Raw genomic sequence first — 22,557 nt, 5'->3', positions numbered from 1 at the left:
TCAAGCTGAGAAAATCAAGTTTGAATTTATCAATCTTTGTATTCTCTTATTCTAAAGTCAAATAATTTGATTTTAAGAGCAGGTTATTTTTTATTGCTGGATCGTGATCAAATGTATCTCTAGGAAATAGCATTTTTAAAAATTTCGCTTGACAGTAAGGCATAGAAAATGAATACTAAAGATGTATTTTACTACATTTCATCTTTTTTTCCCTTTAGCCTTTAAGTCAGGGCTATTCAACTGGCAGCCCGCGGGCCAAATCCAGCCCGCGAGTGACCAAAGTTCGGCCCGCCAATTGGTTCATTCATCTCTTATGCCCAAACCCCTAGTTGTCTACTTTAATTACTCTAAGTTCTTTTAGTTAAATTTAGACATGTTTGGTATCTACAGAAACAACAGAATCGTGGCTACAAGCTGGTAAAAACCATTTCTATGAACATTCAAGTCAGTTAAAACTACACGCAGTTGAAGATAAAACTATGAAAGTGAAAATAAAATTGGTTTAAAAATTTGGTAAGTCAGAGATATCAAAATATTATTTGTGGTAAATGAGGCAGAATGTGTTCATTTTGTTTTTGTTGTTTTATTAACCCTTCTTTTATTACATAGGGTCCTGTAGGTTGTATTCATGATTAAATCCAGTAAAATAAACTGTTTCAAATGTAACAGATCATTGTAATACTTGGTTTATTTACATAATGACTTTAATTGCTGGAGGTTTATCCCCTGTGCCATTGGCCTGTAGTAACTGTGGCCCCCAGAGAAATTTAGTTGAATAGCCCTGCTTTAAGTAATGTATGCTACATAAACTGTAATTTGAAAAAGTTAATTTGTATTTCTATTAGAATAATTTGCTACATAACATTTTTCTCAGACATTGACAGAGATTTGCTCTTGGCTCAAACTATTTTTGAATTTTGGGCCCCTTCTTTAACTGCTTTTGACACCTCTGCACTAGAAATGAGAAAAGAGAGGTGAACATGCATGATTTGTAAAACCAAACAGCAGCCTGCTGACTGTTTCATGGTTGTAAAGTAGGATGAGATGAAGCTTGTTATTGAGATGATAGTGTGTATTAAGTCAAATGAATGACTGAAACCTTGGTAAAATGAAAACATGAAGATCGTTTATTATATTCCATGCTTTTTGCTGTGAAATATTAAATCTGTAAAGTCAAATCAAACATTCAGCACATTTAAAGACAAAACAGTGTAGTGAGTTTACATGAGCAAACACAGATATAAAAAATGACAGTAAAACTAAAAGAATAAGAGGAAAAAGTGACAGATTGTAACTGCAGGTTGTGTTTTTTTCTGAGGCAGAGACAAACCTCCTGCTTCTTCCACAGCATGAAAAGAGAGGAGGGACAGAAATAGAGTTGGGTTGCAAATGGACATAAGGATGATGTGCCAAAGTATAGCGAGCTTTCTGGCCAGCATAGTTTGATTGATTGATAGATACACAGATACACAGATACAAAAACAAACATTCACGTGTGTTGCTAAAAGTGTTTGTGTGAGTTTTTGTGTGAGGTCAAGTGAAGCAACGGGGCACTGAAGTGTGGAGAGAAACAACAGCCCCAGGCAGACACAACAGGGCGAAATTACAGGGTCTGAATGCCTGGAAGGCAGAAGGAAGAAGAAATTTAACAGATGGGTAAGGCTTAGGAAACCTACTGTAGCTAATCTCATTCAAAGTGCTCTCAGTGTGTTGTTTGCCAGGTAAAGAACTGTGAGCATGTGTGCATTGCACCTTTTCATCAGGAATACACTGGCGGACGTTGTCCATGTAGGCGTTGATGTTCTCCACGTTGGTAAAGCGCAGCAGGATTTTGGCAAAGTCCTCCTCACTGATAGTAGTCATCCCTTTTGAGTAGGTGAGAAACTCAATTTCCAATACCTCAGTCTGGAGGTTATCCATAAATCTGAGATGTAGAAAAGTGGAGACGTTGATGTAGTAGGGGAAACAAAGAGTCCTACTGTGTGGTTAGTGTTGTGCTGTCCACTACAACTTTCAAGTACCTGTAGAAATCATCGAATGTGAGCTCTGCTTTTCCTTTCTTTCCAAAGAAATGGACCAGTAGAGTGGTATCAATTGTGATGCTCTCATCTGAGCGCTATCAGAGACAGGAATTAGAAGTTTTATCAGTGATTGTTCACAAAAAAAAAAGGTAAGAGAAGCAATGGGCGGGATACGTCTATCACCAGTCCGTACTGGACATCACTGGGCAGGCTAGCAGGGCGCAGGATTCTGCTGCGTGACGAGCACAGAATGAGCAAAACAAATAAAATGTCCACAAAGTTGTCTGTTCAAATATTCAACAGCGACTACGGTATCAAACAAACCAGTCTAGGCAGCAAAATGTGTGACGAAGTAACATTTTTAAGATCAACTGTGATTACAACACGTAAATGGGATTGGAGGAAAGAGAGAAAGGGGCTGATCGATCAAACGAGTGCTAAATTGTCGGGCAAAATGTAAAAATTGCTTGTGCTATCAGTGGGCGTGGTGCAGGTGATCTAGTGCAAAAAATTGAACTGATCATCCAATTGAAATGAGGATTTTGCCTGTGAGGATTTTGCCTCCTCCACAAATGGTTTAATTTTCCCTCTCTTAAAGAGTTCAAAGAAAAACACAATCACATTAACTGTGAAAATGCAAATATTGTGATGCAGGCTGTATTTGGAGGACGTTTCAGAAAGGAAAAGAAGTCTACTGTCAGAAGACTGCTCTCGCTAAAAAGCATAACTGGGATAATACTGAACAGCTCCCCAAACCTGAAAAACTTGTTTTTGAAACATAGAATGCCATTCCAGGCTTCTGTACATTGACATGAAAAAGTCCTGTCTATCTTTGCTTAAGATTTGATCAGGTTTTCTCAAGCACAAACTTCATAAAGTCCAAAGCAGCATCTTACAGCCCTGCAGAAAGCCCATCTATATACATACATACATACATACACATATGCACATACCATTCAATCAGTGACCAACTAGAAAACCCAGGATTTAAACACCTGCTTGTGTGCGGTTGTGAGCACGCATGTATATACAAGATCTCTTCAATGTAATGTTAAAAAAACTGTGGAAGACCACAGACCTGACCTATAAAGCCCGCAGCCAGCATAAGGGAGACCAGCACCAAAGACCCCGAGAGAGACTCCAAGCACGGAGCGGCATCATCTTTAAAGCAAATTTTGGGACAAAAAAAATAAATGCACTAATTAAGTGTTTAAAATGTTGGGACATTTTATTTAGGTGTTAACATCCATAATAAATACATTTCATGGCTGATTATTTCAATGTTCCAGAGAATTATGTTACTTTTAAAATACCAATCTTTGCAAAGAGGGGAACCTTGCAAATTGAAACCTGAACCAGAGGGGCCCAGGTGTCATTATGTGATGAGTTTGGAGCTGAAGGGTCCATGCTTAAATGACTCATTTAAAGCATGGACCGACATCAGGATGGGTATACTTTTAAACAATCCAGATCCAGAGCATCACTAATCAAGGAAATTCCTGCTGTTGTACTATTTTGTGATTTTGTAATAGTTAGCAGAAAACAAAAGTACGAGTCATGTACTCAGAATATTGAAAGCAAAGTACCTAATATTTGAATGCTAAATACACAATATTTATTATTCAAAACAGCAGATAATTATTTGCTTTGTGAAATGACAGTCTTATCCGAGCTTGTGAATTGGGTGTTGTTGCAGCTGAGTATTATGCCTGTTTGTACACGAGTCATATTTGGATTCAGTCAATGTCGTGATACACCTCCTCTGTTTGCACAGTTTGAATGAACCAACCTTAAAACAAACAAAACTGCAGTTTGGCCAAGGTCCTTGGTGTCAGCCGGACTGGACATTTTCAGACACATTCTCAGACAGATTAAAACTGATTCATGCATTAAGGCTTGGTTTCCTCTATCTCTCTCATAACTACCAACCAGCCCTGTCTCATTCACTTTTTAAAATTAATTCTCATTGTTTTTTTGCTAAGCTGAGGATGTCCTGAAGGCTGCCTCTGAGAGTTGTCTGTGTGTGTGGTTGTGTGTGTGCACGAGCTGCACATTAGATTCAGCAAAGAGAGGGTTTTGGTGGATTACCACAGCCCCAAAGTGCTGCGCCCTTTCATTAACCTTGCCTCTTTGTCGTCTCATTTAATGCAAAACAAATTTCTAATCTGAGCTCTGTTAAACAGTCCTGCAGCTCGTTCTGCTGCAGAGAATGTGTATGTGTGGCCGTTACTTTTACTCTTATTGCCTTAGGTTCCCCTCTGCCTAGCCCCCTAATTACTCCCCGAAACAGGCGGCCGGGCTCCTCATATGTGCTATCATCATTTTAAATTTATTTTGATTGATTTGTGTCAGCTTTAACTATGCTCTGGGCCGGGGTCGATAAATAAAGATCAATACTTTAATGTTTTCCTCTGAACCTTTATTAAAAAATAGATTGGCTATAAAGAGGGCTGAATTACAAGGAGGAGTGCCTACTTCCAATGCATGTCAACTGGAATCTAATTGAACAACATTGAACTGGTGGAGATTAGTCCGGGGAATGTGAGCTGCAAGAGACCTGGAGTTACAGATGGAGAACAGGAGGGAGGAACTGATGCAATGACCAAGTAAAGAAAAGAAAAGTTGGGAGTTGTTCAGTTTTGCTAAAACTTGGGGTTTTGGTGTTCACGGGTCTAGATCTTTAGTACAAATTAAAGTTTTGGCCACATGTAAATAATCTCTTGGCACTTTTATGAGACTGTTCAAGTCGGGACTTAGAGACCCTCTCAGTACCATTTCTGAATAGACAGTGGTGGCAGGAGAGTTAAAGACAACTCACAACCTTTGTGCCTTTAGTAGTAACAGTGAAGAGGTAAGCCAGCTTTGCGGCTCAAATAGATGATACAATGATGACAAACAAATTGGAGAAAGGAAAGAGAATTGGTATAGAGATACAATTCTCTAGCTGAGTGACTTGGTATTGGTAGTTTTCCCCAGTGAACCAGAGGGTCACCTCTTTGGGGCCCTTAGCTGTAGGAGATAAGGTTCTGACTCTTGTTTGGATTTGTGGACTAAACAACACAGTTTACTTGAAGACTTGTTGTTCTGGAAGGGTTACCATCTGGAGCGTCTGTTCTTTTTGTGGATTTCAATGCCCATGTGGACAATTATGGAGTCACCTGGAGGGAAGTGATTGAGAGGAACTGCCTCCCTAATTTGAACCTGAGCTGAGTTTTAGTATTAGATTTCCCCTTGCAGGTGTTTCACACACTTCCTTCTGAGAGGAAATCCCTGGGAAGACCCAAAACCCACTAGAGACATCTGGTCTGGGACCGCAGAAGTGACGAGAGTGTCACTGAGGGGAGGGATGTTTTGGTTTCTCCTGGACTTTCTACATTTATGGCCGGACATTGGACGATGGATGAAACATAATGGAATTCATTTGGACTCCATTTTTTTTTTTTTACTTAGGTACTGCTGCACAGTACGATAGTGATAAACTGGTTAGAACTGTGAAATAAACTGCATCCAATGGATTCTAACTGTATTGAACTAGATTATGTTACCAGATTCAAATTGAACTTCTTTTTTTTTTACTTTCTCCATCTAAAGCAGTAATATTTCATACCACCAATTTCCTTTCTGATACGAAGAAAAACTCAGGCTAGTATAGGTGATACTGATCTCAGTATCAGTATCACCTATACCAGTGATCTGATACACGGACTTTGGGCTTATACACCTAATGTGTCGGGTAAATCTATAAAAAATACCATATTTATGTAAGTGTAATACAAAAAATTAAATCCATAATATAATTCACAATGTTATGGGGTAGTACTATACAAGGTCCAATATTTTTACTTGTGTATTTTAACAGAAATATTAGTGTCACTCACAAAATGCTTGAGTCCAGAAATGAGTCTGCGTCATAAAAAGCGGTTCAAGCGAGCTTACCTCTGACACTCCTTCGTGCCTCCGAGCGAGGTAGTAAAAGATCCATGCAGGTGACATGACGTGAAAAAAAAAAGGAAAAAAGGCAGTCCTGCAGCTTGGTAATTATAAAAAACAGATGACATTAGCGTGGGAACGGGAAAACTTGCATTACATTACATGCACGTTAGCGTGACAATTCTGAACATGTAACATCTACAGACTGAGCAGGTGCTGCTGCGCTTACACATTACCCAGGAGGAAGAAAAAGTAGTTCCTATTAATCACGTATGATTTAGACAATATTTCAATAGTTTAGTTAGTTTATTGTGTCTTCCTTTTAATGATATATTTTACTTGAAAATACTGAAGTATCAAAGTATTGATGTTTTGATTTTGGAATAAATTTTAAAGCATAAAGATCTGGAATATTGATATTTCAGCACTGATTCGCACATCACTAGGCTAAAGATGACGTTTCTTTTAAAATGACAGTGTTTAGATGTTGAGATGATAATGAGAGACAAATCTACAAAATTGTCTGCAAGTGACGTGATATTGTGGCTCAGTTGAACGCTTTTATTGTTTTTTTTAGTATAATAATTTACATTTGCCTTAATTCGTAACCCACCAAACTACTAGCTTCTATCACTGGAGAACTTTCTTGGAGGTAACTGTTATTACTTAAGAAAGCAAAAATAGTAAAATAACAATTATTTTACAAACTTTTCTCTTCTTAAATTAATTGTGTTCTCAGAAAGTTGGGAGAGTGTGTTTACTTGAAACAGAGGATCACTGGGTTACGCGTAGTTGTTAAAACGCATTTGTTTAATATTTACTTAAATGCATGGAAGTGTTTGGAAAAAGCTAGTGGTCGTACATTTACAGTAATTTGGACCCTTTTACCAGAGATACCCTGCTGAGAAGAAATTATCTGTTGTTGAAACCTGCTTCACTGCTACGTGGTAATAAAACACCAAGAATCTTTAGAAACAGCCTATTTAGGAGTAGAGAAAGGTTTTTATAAGAAGGCCTGACATTTCAGTGTTTATCAAGTTTATCCCACATTTGCTCATCAGAAAGTGCTTTTTATCAAAAAAATATAAATAAATACATAAATAAATAAATAAATGTTTGCAGCTCAATAGAATTACTGGATTTCAACAGGCCTAAGAGCATATAATAAATACAAATAATTTTAAATACAATTTAATATAATAGACTAACAAAATTATAAAGATATAAAGTGTTGCATAGAAAATTCCATTTTAGTTCACATGTTTATATACAGAACTGCCACTCATATCAACATCTAAAAGCTAGAGATTCAAAACTGCCTCCTTTGTCTATAGCTACATTTACATGGACATAAGTAATGGGATTAAATGGCCATATGGAATAAAAATGCATCATGTAAACACCCCATTCGGATTATTCTGACCCGATTCAACTCAGATGTTTTTCAATACATTTGACTTAGTTGTTGCCATTTTGGTTTAGTTATGGTTGATTAGCGTAGGTGGTTATCTTGAATTGATTGGATTTCAGAGGTTAATCTTTATGAAATTGTAGCTTAGAATAAGAAAAAAGAAGAATTTACTATTATTTTTTTGTTAATAAGCTTTGGAGAAGGGTGGGATTAAATAAGTTTTTGACTTCTTCCCATTCCTTTTCAGATATGTAAATTTTGTTAACTTGTTATCACTTTTTATCATTTTTTTTTGTTTTGTATCCATGTTTGAAATAAACAAACTTACTAAACTAATCTAAAATCAGTTATAGAAGTACATCCAATGAATACAGGTGCATCTAAAAAAACAGAGTAATGTAAAACTTACATATTTTTTTAGATTCATTACACACAGAGGGACGCATTTGGAAAATGTAGATATTACATAAACAACTTTTGGTACTTTTGGCTGTCTGGGCATGTGCTACAAGGGCTAAAAATGTCCCATTCCTTCAGTCAAGCCACTCCTGAACCAAAGACAATGTTAGAAGTGTCTTACCAGGGCTGAGGACACAACGAGCTGGACGGTTGCTCAACTGCCAAATATCCCTGTTTCAAATGAATTAATTTGGAAATCAAGGCCCTAGAGTTTGGAGGAAAAGTGGAAAGGCACTGAATCCACATTTCTTAAGGTCCAGAGATGTTTGGGTGTCAACTTTTAGGGGCAAGTTTTTGATCAAATATGTGTGATGTACTTCTCAGTAAGCTGTAAACTATTACCACATCAAACTTTAGCCAAATATCTGTAAAAATGATTGTGTTGCAGCCATTTTGTTAACTTTTTTAAGATCAGCTGACATTGGTGGTACTTTTGAATCGGTATAGTCCAGTAGTTAAACAGCTGTATTTGAACGTCAAATGATTACTTTTTGAATGTTTCATTATAATCTGTTTCATGGTTCATTTATATTTTGCCAACAGTTTCCTATAAAAGCAAGAGGCAAAGTTTTAAAACCAGATCGGATGTGATCAGTTGGCTCTCAGCGAATAAGTTGGTGTTAAGTCTCAGGTACTAACACATCAAACTTTAGTAAAAGTGTGTGCACTGGTTAATACACACATAAAGTGGGCAGTGAGAAAGGTGATGGTGAGAATGTCAGAGGGTGTGTGTGGCCAGCTATAGTGCATTTTCTTGTAATGGTTTTCTAGATGTTTTGTCAGAAATCAATAAGAACCAGGAGTCTCGAAAAGCACCAGGAGGTCAAGGCCTCGTCAGCTTAAATATTTTATTCCAGGAACACGTCAGGAGCTTTTAGAGATCAACTCCTGTTTCTGCTGCCGTGAACTGGGCAGACACACACGTAAAACACACAACTTTTTCAGAATTTACTGTGATAGTACACACACACACACTCATACACACTTTTTCATGCATGGACAGCCCTGCCCGTCCATCCTTGCTCAGGTCACGGCCCGGTTAAAATTAATTCTGATCAATTATTAAGACCGGGGTATCGCAGTGTTGCTAAAAAAACAGAGCCAGTGGGTTGGCTAGAGTCCACGGTTTCCCTCGTCGCCTCCCTTCAGCAACAAGCCCACCTCTGAAGAGTCCAAAGACAAAATCTGGGAGACAAACAAATTTGTGTAACTTTTTAGTTTGGGAAACAGACGATATTAAAAAAATAAATGTCTTAAATTAAGAAGACAGATGGAACAAAAGAGACCCTAACGATGGCAGAATAGCTGAAATCGATGAGAAAATATCAAGTGTTGTGCTCAAGGACAGTCCTGCAAGGCTTGCTCTAGCTCAAACTGTAACTGTTGAATAGTGATTTGGATTCTGTAGACAATTCTTGGTACCTACAGTATAAGTGTAAGTTGAGCAAAATGTTCTTCAGGCAAAATCCCTGTAGAGTTACTTCAGAATGAATGTTTTAATGTTCCATGTGTAGTATTTAGACATACCTTTGCCTGGAAAACAAATGTAAACTCTTAGGTTATGGGCTTATTTAGGATAGGACCCTTTCTTGTGAGCTGGACACCAAACAGATCACTTCATCCAAAACCGTGTTAACACTGAGAAGAACTTTTTGGAATAGGAAAATAGACAAAGAACAAGTAATTTAAATATGGAACATGATGTTTTTCTTAGAAACACTGTTTCCAATCAATTTAAATCTCCTAATGTGAAGAAGCATGACAGTTTGCAAACACTTGGTAACAGTGAAAAAGAAACAAGAAGTATTTTAGAGAAACCTCTAACAAAGCCAGACAGAGTGGTCAACTGTCTGCCTCTACCTGCAGGGTTGAGTGAAGAGAATTAAAGCATAAATGTTTCACAACAAGATCTGATATAATAAAATAGGTCCTTTAAGCCCGAGGTCATAGTTCTCTGTTGAAACAATGTGGAATGTTCCCTCCAGGTTAGATCTGGGACTTTGTCTCAGATGGAGGAGTTTAAGTGTCTGGAAGTCTTGTTTAGAAGTGATGGTAGGATGGAGCAGGAGATGAGTTGATGTAGTGATGGCGTTTCTCTCGGACCAAGTGATAAAAAGAGCTGAGCCAAGTGACAAAACAATTTATTGGTAAACCCTCACCAGAGGTACAAAGCATGACCAAAAGAACAAGATCTTGTAGCCAAATGTCTGAAATTAGCTTCCTCTGCAGGGTGGTCAGTATCAGTCTTAGAGACAAGAGCAGGTGCTTTGCCATTTGGGGTAAACTTGAAGTACGTAGATCAGCTGTTTCTTCGTATTTAAAGGGGTCTGCTGAGATTGTTTAAGCATCCGATTAGGATGTCTCTTGGTCACCTCTTGGAGGATTTTCAGGCCTGTTCTTTTTGAAGGAATACACAGGACAGACCCAAACCTTATCCACCCTCTCCAACCTAGGAATACAATCTACTACTATATAGTTTTGTCTAATATCAGCCTTTATTTGTAATGATCATGTAACATAGCTATGCATAAAGGCATTACAGCCTAAATAAAATCATCTAGAAAGCAATAACTTCTCATTGGCTGAGGGCTTTAGTTCTTTTTTGCCAGCTCTGATGCAGGAGTCAACTCCAGGGAGAAGGAGAAATAACCTTAAATCAGTGACACTGATTGTGTCATTGTGAATGACACTGCTAAAGTCTAAACAGTATGGTGCAATGGGATAACTAAGAAAACACTAAGTGACATCCTCAGGTGTGTACTTTGTATTACAAACTAGCCATTAAATGTTACAACCACCACACCATTTTATACACATCTAAAGTTTTTCCTGTGACAGTCTTGAGAGATTTTAAAATAAAAGTTGTAAAAATATCAAACTGCACAAATACTGTTATTTATACTAGTTATTATGAATATCTAGTTTTTTCTATAACTATCTACTACAATGAACAAAGGTTAAGCATTTTTAGAATAATATCTTCAGGTTTATTTTAGAAGTTTGAAATTAGTTGGCAGCACAATGGCTTAGTGGTTTGTGCTGATGCTCCACAGCAAGAAGGTCCTGGGGTCGATATCCGGTTCGAACCCAGGGTTTTTCTCTGAGATTGTATGGTCTCATGCTGGCTTGGGTTATCTCCAAGTACTCCAGTTTCTGACTGTACCATAAACATAAGCGTTAGTTTGCCTTCAGACCCAGGCCTCCCTGGCAAAAGAGATCTGTAATCTCAATGGGATTTGCCTGGTTAAATAAAGGTTAATAATTAATAAAAAAAAATGTGGTCATCTCTGAGCATGAATTATTTATTTGCTTTAATCCCATGAACCTTGGCATGGTCAAACAGAGCTGTTGATTTACACGACACTGGCTTTAAATTGTTATTTTTATTGACACTTTTGTCGGGATACAGTAAATTATAGTGTCCTGTTTGTAACCCATCAGTAAAAATCAGAGGTTTTGTCTTCCACCTGACCCAGTACCTCTAAAATCCATGCTTAACTCCAAATAAGGTGTGTTTGGACTTTGCTTTGTCAATTATAGTTTGACATTTTCTCTGAGGATCTTCATGGCTGGAGCATGAAGTTCACCGCCCACCAACGGACATGTCCTTACCTCCAACTGAGGACATGTCTCTGTGGGGTCGGAGTGACCCAGATGGGCCCAACTCCGATCAATGCTCGTCCTAAGCGTGATCAAAAAAGGCACAGACACACACACACAGATAGGATGGCCATGCCTGGGTCGATGGGCCCCTGGGCTGGTCTGAAAAGGTGTTGCATCAGAGAAGCATGTCGTTCCAGCCTGATGAGCAATCTGCCTCATCAAAAGACCTTTATCCCAATCAATATGGCTTTCGGCGAGGGAACTGTGTGCCGCCTGTCCACAACTCCCACCTCTGTGTCTCTATCTGTGCTCTCAGCAGGGGACATGTTGGTGTTTGTACACTGTGCATGTCAGATTCAAGGCTTTCTTTCAAAACTGTACACTAATAAGGCTGGGTGTTATGTTTATTTTTTTTCAGACCCAATGCCTGTGCATATGCATGTCACAGTTGTCACTTTAAGTTCAAGTGTGCATGAGTTTGACAGTTGGAGTGTTTTCGCCTCTAACGGATCAAAAGTGCACCATTGTTTGTGTATGTTTGTCATCGACGGATTGGAGAATGAAAAATACAAACAGCATCATACAGCAGAGGTGTGTCAGCTGTAGTGCGAGAAGGCTACTCACATTAAGCTCCAACTCTGTATATAGTATTTTCACTTATTTATTTATTTTTTGCATTTCACTGTTTTACTAAAACATGTTTTGGGACATAGCAAGGCTTTGATATATGCAACGTGTTAATGTTTACTGTGGTTGTCATCTTTAGAGAAGCATTGTTGATCTAAAGTTTTGTGAGGGAGTACCTTTTAGATCAATGTTTCATGGATCAAGTCAACAGTAGCAGCCTTAGCATGGTTAATGTGGGCCAAATAAAGAAGCATGAGCAGAACATTCTACAATAGTATCTCAGTGGAATGTGACTATTGGAAGTTGGCAAGTCAAAATTGTGAGAACATATTCAATAATTGAAAGTTTATTTGTATAGCACATTTACAACAACCACAGCTGACCAAAGTGCATCACAATAGCCACAACATCACATATAAAAGCTGTGAGGTATAAGATGAAGTAATAAATCTTATTAGATTTGATAAAATATAAAAACAATGGAAATGAAATACCAATATATACTGTATATAATAGGCACATTTTCCATTGCATCCTCACTGAGTTCTGAGTACAGAGTGAGTCAAAAATATCAGGACACTCTTATTTAAAAATAGGGAAAATGACATATATGAATACCAGTAATGGTGGTGGTGGTGGGGTCACTCTTTAGAAAAAGTTATCCTATTTGTCAGCTTTCAAGATGGTGGTCATGTTCTGGACATGACTTAAAAGATAGGCCCCATTATGTATTATTTGTTGGAGTATTCAGATATGTCATTTTCCCTTTTCTTTCTAAAACCAAAAGGGGTCCTGGGACTTTAGACTCACGCTGTGGTTGCGACTAAGCAACCAATGAATTGCATGGCCGTGTTTTCAATGACCAATTGTTTTAACCTCACAGCATATTTCTGTGTGCTTGCTTTGCAAAGCTCAATACTTAGTGGGCTGTATACATTATTTTTTTCCCACTTTGATGTCTTTGCCTAGAAACTCCTTTGGGAATGCCAATAGCTAACTAGTCACCAACAGTTGCAGCCCAATGAAATCCTACCTAAAACTTCAACCAGAATGTTGGTTCTTGGAGAACAAGGTTTTAATTCCTATTAAAACTAAAATAACTTTTAAAAGCTTGCTCAGAAATCTGGCAGACATCTTATTCATAGACACCTGAGGGAAGGGTGTTAGTCCCAGATATTTGTGTGACTGGTAATTTTGCACAAAAAAACAAGGTTTATTAGTGTTTATGGTTATGTAAAATAACGGTACGTAATGTATTCAATATTAGTTGGGTTATTTTACATAAAACTGATGTGCTTCTTGTGGCAACACCTGTTTAATTCTTTTTTACATGAGAGTTGGTAGATGGTAGCACAACTAGGAACTGAAATATTTGATGGGATTTAAACCTTCAAGAATGATGCTATGGGATAAGTGATGACTTTAGAACTTGTTTGGGACACAATAAACATTTGTTTCACTTGCACACTAAAGAGTAAAGACAAGACAAGATATTGTTTTAGGAGTAGAGGTGATTGCAGACCTGAGATGTGTATAATATTTTGTTGCAGAACATCAGTTCATTTGAATGATGAAATCTGGACCTAAGGGGAGAAGAGGCTGCTGCCATGGGAGCTGGTGGTGAGTTAAATCAAATCAGATCAGCACTCATACAGAAAGCAATTTTTACATGCAATTTTTACATGCATACACATGTCTACACACCAAAAGGCCAGGTCTGGTGTCAAGCTGGCATTGCTGGCTGACTGCTGGCTTGGCAACCAGCTGTGGGCCAGTTCTGGTAAAGATGGTACTGGTTTTAAGATGGCATGCCACAACTGGCCCAGTTGCGGTCTGGTTTATGTGTCCCAAATCTGTCAGTGCATCAACTGGCCTGGTGGTGGTTTGGTTTATATGGTGCTGGCCCATTTATGGACAGAGTGTTAATACAGGGGTTCTCAAGCCATTTAAGTCTGGGGACTCCTTACTAGGGTTGGGCAATATTGGCAAAAAATTAATCACGATTAATTGTGGTATTTAGCCGATAACAATTAATTTGACGATTAATCCCCTGGAGTCCCGGGACGCCCTTATTTTGTAGTCACATGACCAATTTAGTGGGAAAGATTTGCTCTTTGTAAAAAAAATGTTCCAAATTGTGTGAAAATTACAGATTTCAGGCTATACATCATGTTTTAAATTGTGTTGGTAGATAAATAAATTACAGAACTTTAATTTTAATGTTTGTCATATTTGAAGCAGAGAGGAGCACCGAGTGGGCTGATCGGAGTAATCCCCAGTCAGTCTGCCTGGTGGCATTAATCGTATTAATCGTCAAGTGACAAAACTAATCGATTAATGTTTTTCTGACGATTAATTGCACATGATACGATAATGCCCAACCCTACTCCTTACAAGGGTGAAAAAGTTCCAGGGACCCCCTCATAAACCCCATGCTGTTTAAAAATATAATTTATTGTCATTTCAACCTCTAAATGCCATGGGAATATATAGTTTTTATTAAGTTTATTATATTTGTTTTATTAGTTCATTGTTCTCCATGCATTTTTAAAAATAAAAATAAATTAACAATTTAGTGAAATTTTTTGAGGACACCCAAGACACCTCTCGCGGACCCCTGGGGGTCCTGGGACCCCAGTTTGAGAACCTCTGTGTTAATATATTGTGCTGGACAGAACTGTGCAGACAAATTTTGCTATGTGGGCTAGGTCATGCATTTTGACCCAATAATGGATCAAACAACCCAGCTAATGACCCAAAAATTTTAAACCATCAAGTGAGTTATCTAAATAGCCCAACAGTTTTTTTTATTGGATGTAACAGTGTTTTAAATAGATGAAACAGATTAGCCCATTTAATTTTTAATACTACATAAAAATTAGTTACTTTTTTTCTGTCATAGGTTTCAATGGTTTTTTTTTTTCTTCTGTACACACAAATTGCTGTTCACTCTGTGTATTTAGCCTGTTCGCCATTACAGGAGAGCTCTGAATTCATCTCTTATCTTGCTCATCCCACAACTCCCGCAGGGCAACCGCCAATTAGTCTAATAAAAACAATAGCCATTTTACTAAGGTAAATTGAATTGGCTTGTCAATGGTGAACATCAATACACATAAGGAGCTTTAGTACTTAGCAGAAAGAGCGTTAAAGGTGAGCTGAATGTGAGTACGGAAAGCTAAAAGTGAGATGTGGAGGAAAAAATGTTAACTATTGTTCTCACTCATTTTCTTAGCTATCTTAACTCAAGTACTACAACATTCTCAAATTTGTATTGTTTTTGACCATTTTCTATGACTGAAAAGATAAAAATTAATTTAACAAACTTGGGTTGATAATGTTTATTTTTTCAATTAGGTTGAATTTGTACCTATGTCCTAAAATATTTGTATGTGTGTATATATATATAATATATACATACATATATATATATATATATATATATATATATAAATATGTGTGTGTGTGTGTGTGTGTGTGTGTGTGTGTGTTTATTATTATTATTATTATTATTATTATTATTGTTGTTGTTGTTGTTCAGACATATTTTTACCCTTGGATCAGTTTTAAGCAATGACCTTTCCTAAAGCGTAAATGTTATAAAACTGCAGTGAAACATGAGAAATAAAAAAATGCAAATTGTAGAAACAGATATACCCTAATAAAGTACATTTAAATGCTCACTGTCTCCTGTTTGCGTGTGGCTGAATAAACTGAACTGCTCTTCCTGTACAGCAGCCCTCCTCCTTGCTAATGTTAATAGTGTTTTAATAAATTAAACTTCATTATGAAGATTGTCACCCCTTTGATTCTAATGGGGTCTTAAACAAACTGTGTGCTGTGATAGAATGATCATAAAAAATCATGGAAGGTGTGTGTGTGTGTGTGTGTGCGTGCGTTCGTGCGTGCGTGTGTGTGTGTGTGTGTGTCTTTCTGAATGTTCTTCTCCATCAACCATTAAACTCCTTCCTCTGAGCTCTCCCAGAGGTGCTGTTAGGACTTGAAATCAGCTCTGAGTGTTGTCTGTTGGACAACCGTTTCCTTTTAGACCGTACTGAGCAGAAGTGTTCACTGAGAAGAACTGTTCCATTGATGAGAACTGTTCTCTGAGAGCCGTTGCACAGGGAGGAACTGCACAGTGAGAAGGAACTCACTGAGCCCCAGTGAGCTTGCGCAGGACTGGGCTTGAACCTGCTGTCCCAGGATTATGAGGCCATGATAGTGGTGTACTAGCATTTATACAAGTACTCAGTCCTGTACAAAATTCTCAGATATTCAGAATAAATACTGGAGTTGATACTCCAATAAATGTGTATACTTTAGTGCACCGAGAAATTGCAAATTGGCACAATATAAACAAAAATAATTAAATGAATTGATAAGAAGAATTTAACCACTGAGGAGCACTAGCCATGTTTCCATTGTGTTTTATGTGCATTTTGAAGTATTAAGTGGACGGAAATGGAAAAATTTGATAAAACTTACTCAATTTCACTAAAAAAAATAAAAATAAAAAAGTTTTCACACTCGCTTGAGGTGGTTTTGGATTTTCTGAAAAAGAGTTAATGCACAAAAAGGAAGATGTAAACCCATTTGGCAAATAAGTTCTGAGGTAGCGAGCATTTACCTCACATGATTGATCAGCTGTGCCTGCTGTCCAATAAATGTAACAGCTGCAGCTACAGTGGACCATTCTCCCACTGTTAGCGTCTTCACAGATATCCCCATAACCTGAAAATAATGACATTTCTTTGTCTACATCTCCAGACAGCATGTCACCTGGGCAAGTTGTAATTATTCTGACAACTTGCCCGATAGCAACTCATTCCTGAAAACTTCTCTTTGTTATCCGGAGACGTGTGGTCCCTGCTAGCTTCAACCTCTACTTCCTACTACAGCCATGTGTAATGTCAATGCCTGGCATAATTACACTTTGCGTAGCCTGGTTGATTCGCTCCAAGCCAGTAGTTGGAAACACGTCTGATTCGTATTTCTTCTTGTTTCCCGTTTTTGTGACATTCTAAAAAAATCACTCAACGTTTGCATTAAAATCGGATGGAAACATGACAAGTGTTCACTGAAAGTAAACTTGTAGTGACTACACTTCAATTGAGAATTCTTCTCCTAGAAGAATTGTTCCACTGAGAACAATTCATAAGGTTGGACTGTTCCACGGGAAAAAAAGTTAGCTACTTATGTAAACAATACATTTTTTTCTTTACTAAGGAGAACTGTTTTATTAGCAGATCCGGCTCTTGGCATAGGCAAGCTAGGCGGTCGCCTAGAGTGCCATCTGCTGGAGGGGACGCCGAACTGCAGAAGAAAAAATAATTATTTGTAATTCCTGGTTGTAACTCTGCTAAAAATCCCTTTCAATTACATTTTCTTAAAAAGCTATAATGGACTATTACAGGAAAAATAAACGACTCCTCCCATAAGACATTTTCTCCTCCCCCAATGCAGCAATCGCCCCCACCCTCTCTCTCATTTGATTGACGTTGCACTGACTCGTCCTGCTCCGACACTCTGACACGGGGGGTTAGGTTGTCAGCACGTGAACACGCTCGCTGCGAAGCAGGAGGAAAGGAGAGTGGAAAAAGTTCAAAACGTATTTCTTCCAGCAGAACAGGTTGGAAGATAGCTGTTTGATGTGATTTATTGTTCTTTAAATCATCCTACAGGCTCTGACATGTTAGAAAAAATGAAAAATAAGGTTTTGAAAAAATCCGTAAAGACTTGAAAAAATCCGTAAGATTGCCCTATACGTCCGTATACCTGCAAAATGATTTAAAATCCTTTTAACATGTATGTTGTTATTTATTTGCTTTCTGGGAAAGCAAATAAATCTAATTTTACCATAGTACCTTACACTGTCAAACTTGTTTTTAGGGGGTTCAAATTGGGGAGGGTGGGACATAGTTCGGGGTGGGGGGTTGCACTTCAACTTGCCTAGGGCACCAAAATGGCTAGAGCCAGCACTGTTTATTAGGGAGAACTTCTTGCCAAGGAGAACTGTTACATGGCAAGAACTGTTCACTAAAGGAAAACTGTTTCAAAAATGAGAACATTTCTACTGAGAATGATATTCATTAGGTAGAACTATCCCACAGAGGAAACCTGGTCATAGACAAAACATAAGAACTGTTAACTACTGTTCCGCTCAAGAGACCGTTCCCTAACGAGAAGTGTTCACTATAGAGAAGCTTTACTAAGGAAAACTGGTTCTACTGAGGGGACCTATTCACCAAAAAACCTGATGACTGACCTGAACTGTTCCTCTAATGAGAGCTGCTCAGTAATAACAACTACTGTATTCCACTAAGGGGGAATTGTTCACTAACAAAAACAGTTTACTAAAGAGAAATCTTTTGAGTAGTGCTGTTCACTGACAAGAACTGAAGTACTTTTGAGATTTTTGAAGTGTCTTCTTCATTGTGTTTTGCCCCTGACATTTTTTTAATCTAAGCTAAATTTTCCCCAGCAGCACAGGTATAAATACTCACCACTTTCACATGTTTTGGGGCAAGCAGCCTTGAGCTCAGCCTGAATGGCAGTCCTTTGGTTTGTCTCTGTTAACCCCTTGATCTCCTTCCCACTGTGATTTAATACTGCACCAAAAAGAGTTTCAAGCAATTTATAAAAAAATAAAAAAATAAAAAAGACATTAAATATTAATTCCAAGGTCAGCTGCTCGTGTGCTACTTCTCTGAAAAAGTAGAACTTATTAGATGTGAGGTATAGTTCCTTTAGAGATAAGAGGACCTAAAAAGAAACTAATATTTTTCACTCCCTGCATGTTACACTGATCCTGTTGTTCAAATGCAGGAGCCCCCACCATCTCTTAATAAGAAAATACACAGGCTTTCCCCTGAAATTAATGAAATCTACTTCTAGGAAATCCTAGTTAACAATTTAATGCTACATGGGCAGCAAACTGTCCGATTAATTTATAATTCTAACATCTTGCCTGTGGAGCTTAGTGTTATTGGCTTAGAGGAAATTAAAGAGGTCTGTTTGAAAAAAACTATTTTAGTCAAACTGTATGTTTAGTATGTGTTGTGTGGGTGAGATAAACTCAAATCAGTGTGGGAGCCAATGAAAACTGTTTATTTCTCACCAAATTTTAGTTTAAATTTTCACAAACTGTTATTATTATTTCTATTATTTTAAATGTAACTATATTTTCACTTACTGTACATTTTTATTTATTCATTTCATCCATTATCTTTTACCTGCTTCTTCTTTTCAGGGTCACATAGCCAACAGTCACAGTGTGAGTGGGCGGGTACACCCTTGACAGGTTGCATGTCCATCTCAGGGCAACTTTTAATCACCTTGTTATATAGTAGATGCACTTTTCATCGTCCACCATATAATAAAACACATTTTAACTCCGTCAGTTTCTTTATTGTTGCTTATCGGATTCCCACCATTGTGTGAGTGTGTTCACACATAATCTGCATCCGTTTGTAACTTGTGTGTACATGTTTTTACTACCTGGTGGGAGCGATTTTTGATCGTTTCCTGGTGCACACAGCCTGGTGAGGACCAACTGTTCCTTATGGGGACAAAATCCCATTGGGGGAAATACTGTTGGTGATGAGGGGTTAGGACTAACGACATGTGAATTCAGTTTAGGTTAGGTTTAGGGTTACGGGGTCAGTGTTGGGGTATAGAAATGACCAGTGGTGGGCACAGTTCCCCTAAAGCACTAATAGGGGAAATGATTTCCTGATTAGTGCTTTAGGGCTGTTGCTAATTTTCAAATTTATTAGTGGACTAGCACTTGCTAAATTTATAGGCTAAATTTAGGAGCACTAACTGATGTCTATAAATGTTATTGATCAATGCTAATGTTAACAGCTGAGGGTGAAAGTTGTCACAAATTTTTGTTCATATGTGTGTCACTTATTCACCAGGTGACAATATTTTGAAAATATATAAACCCAAATACAGCTGTGGAATGTCAATGATAAGTCTTAAAAGAGCAACATGGCAATATGTTATAACTCACGTCGGGGTCACCAAAAACCTGTTGAAGAATGTTCATGGGTTGACTGGGTTATTTTAGTGCTTTAGCTTTTGCTAAAACTTTCAGTCCTTTAGAATTAAGGGACCTAAATATTTGAGTTGTTGTTTTAGGGCTAGTGTAAGTTTTTTTTTTAGGTTAGTGCTGCCCAGTGCCCACCACTGGAAACAACCAGTAAATATATGGATATCAAAACAAAGTCCCCATAAGGATAGAGGAACACGTGTGCGTGTGTGTGTGAGCTTGTTTGTCATGTTTTCTGACTCCAGCTGTCACACTTACATTGTAGCATGGACCTGTGCACACGTCACTTTAAATACAGCAATGTCTGTGAAGTATACTCCAGGGTGTGTACACACACTCTCTCACACACACACACACACATGGGCAAATGTATATAGTTTATTTATGGACAGTACATTTGATTGAGTACCGTATTTATTCAAGTATAATACGTAAAATTAAATCCATAAAATCATCCATAAATTTGGGGGGGGTAGTACTATACTCAGATAAATATTTTTACTTATGTATTTTGACTGAAATATCGGCTTCATTCACAAAATGCCTGAGTCCGGAAATTAGACTGCATTGTAAAAAGCAGTTGAAGCGAGCTTATCTCTGACACTCGGTGCTTCAGAGCGAGATAGCAACAGATCCAGGCAGGCGACATGATGTGAAAAATGGGGGAAAAAGTAGTCCTGCACCTTAGTAATGAACAAATTAATGACATTAGTGTGTGACCGGGCCGCTCCTCGAACAACAAACACATGTTCGTCTGTAATGGCTGCCATCTACCGGTGTTCTGAAAAAGTTTGTATCCCTGAAAAAAGTTTCCCCACCAGAGGGGGCACCCGCGAGTAGGAAGTAATCTGCTTTTCACCCAGAAGATGGCCCAAATTTCATGTGAAGTCTCTGACTTTTGTGTTGGCACATTCTGGTGGACTATGTGTAAAATGCCAGAATTCATATGATGCTGCTACAAGGCTCAAAATCATACTTTGCTGATATATGTTATCAAAATATCTTTTAGTACATATGTTGTTAAAATAAAATGAACAGTCCAATGATCATTTTACTGATATGTATAAAGACCGCAAAGGCTAAAAAACCTTGAAGTCTGTATGAAATTGGAGGTCTTCATTTGACAATCGAACACAGGACAAAAACTTATGACAGGAAGCGGTTTTCATTGACCCATCGATTGACATTTGAACAGTGTTGCATATTTTAAGAGAAGACTATTATATTTTGCTCTCTTCTTCCTTTCTGGGTCATGGGGGTCACTGCTGCCATCTATGCGAGAGGCAGGGTGAACCCTCTCTAAGTCCATCACAGGGACACAAAAACAACCATTCACACTCTCACTCATACCTATTTAGACGACAATTTAGAGTTACCAGTTAGCCTCATGTTTTTTGGTCTGTAGGAGAAAACCATGCCTAGAAAACTACCCAGAAAGGTCCCAGGTCAGGATTCAATACAGCAGCAAACTTTCTGAGAGGCAACAGCTATACCAATGAGCCACTGTGCTGTCCCAAGAAAAAAAGTCCCAATGACCCAAAAAAAAAACAACAACCCCAATTTACAGCAACATTCAAAAACTATCTTTCTCTCAACTTGCATACACATACAATAATGTTCTGAGCCAGGCTGGCCCAGATGGAGTACATTCCCTATCCACAGCATTGCCTAGCTTATGAACATTGTTCTTCTCAAACAATATTCTTGACATTCTCAACACCTAGTCTACAAACCTGTTCCAGATTTGGTAGGCAAGCAACTCAGCCTGCAACTTTTTCCTTTGACATTCCCCTTCTGTTTCTTGAGTAATTGATGCAACTTTTGTTGCATCGTGCTGTTGCTAACAACAGCAAACTCTATGAATTCAGCAGCAGTGCTTTACTAAATTACTTGTTTTGAAAGTACCGGTATTTGCCCCTCCCAAATTATAGTTGAGCACAGCAGACAGTCTGCTTGATTACCAATGTTTGCGTTAATATATATAATATAAATATATAGTATAAAATATCTTCAATCTATGGATATTTTTTTACTCTTGGCTACTTGTGGAGGAGGAAATTACCTCACTAAGCATAACAATGGTCCGGAGTATTGCCGTGGTTTTACGAGTACAAAAAACTTTAAATCTTTCTTAGTGTCAGTGTGTAAATGTGAAGTATAAATTAAAAAAGGCAAAACATATGCAGAGTGGTTCAGAATGGCATTATAAAACCCAAGCTTTTTTATTTTCAGCCAAACATAACTGCCTTTATGATCCTAATGTCCGATCTCAAGATAACAAAGATGGGCTTCAGCTGTAAAATGTTGATGCTGATTTCCACAGTTGTTGCCTCCTTGTCATTTAATGTAACTTTACATCTGAACCGTGGTGTGCACTCAGACACTTTTATCTGCATCCTGTCTGCATTTTCAGCCTGGATTTCCACCTCTCTCCATCAGAGCCTGTATGCCGA

At 38.0% G+C, this 22,557-nt stretch overlaps 1 protein-coding gene across 1 annotated transcript in view; it reads right to left on the bottom strand.

The window, feature by feature from the left end:
* LOC106534744 (calcium uptake protein 3, mitochondrial) overlaps window positions 1–22,557 on the bottom strand; it is a 61,782-nt gene that overhangs the window by 5,325 nt on the left and 33,900 nt on the right. The window contains exons 12-14 of the mRNA XM_014031477.1: window positions 2,022–2,116; window positions 1,753–1,924; window positions 1,331–1,339 (exon numbers count right to left, since the gene is read on the bottom strand). Of these exons, the coding sequence (XP_013886931.1) occupies window positions 1,331–1,339; window positions 1,753–1,924; window positions 2,022–2,116 (276 nt within the window). The remainder of the gene's footprint in view (window positions 1–1,330; window positions 1,340–1,752; window positions 1,925–2,021; window positions 2,117–22,557) is intronic.

The sequence above is a fragment of the Austrofundulus limnaeus genome, unplaced genomic scaffold (assembly GCF_001266775.1).
Source record: "Austrofundulus limnaeus strain Quisiro unplaced genomic scaffold, Austrofundulus_limnaeus-1.0 Scaffold1259, whole genome shotgun sequence".
Lineage (NCBI taxonomy): Eukaryota > Metazoa > Chordata > Actinopteri > Cyprinodontiformes > Rivulidae > Austrofundulus > Austrofundulus limnaeus.
This window is presented reverse-complemented; position numbering and strand designations above follow the sequence as displayed.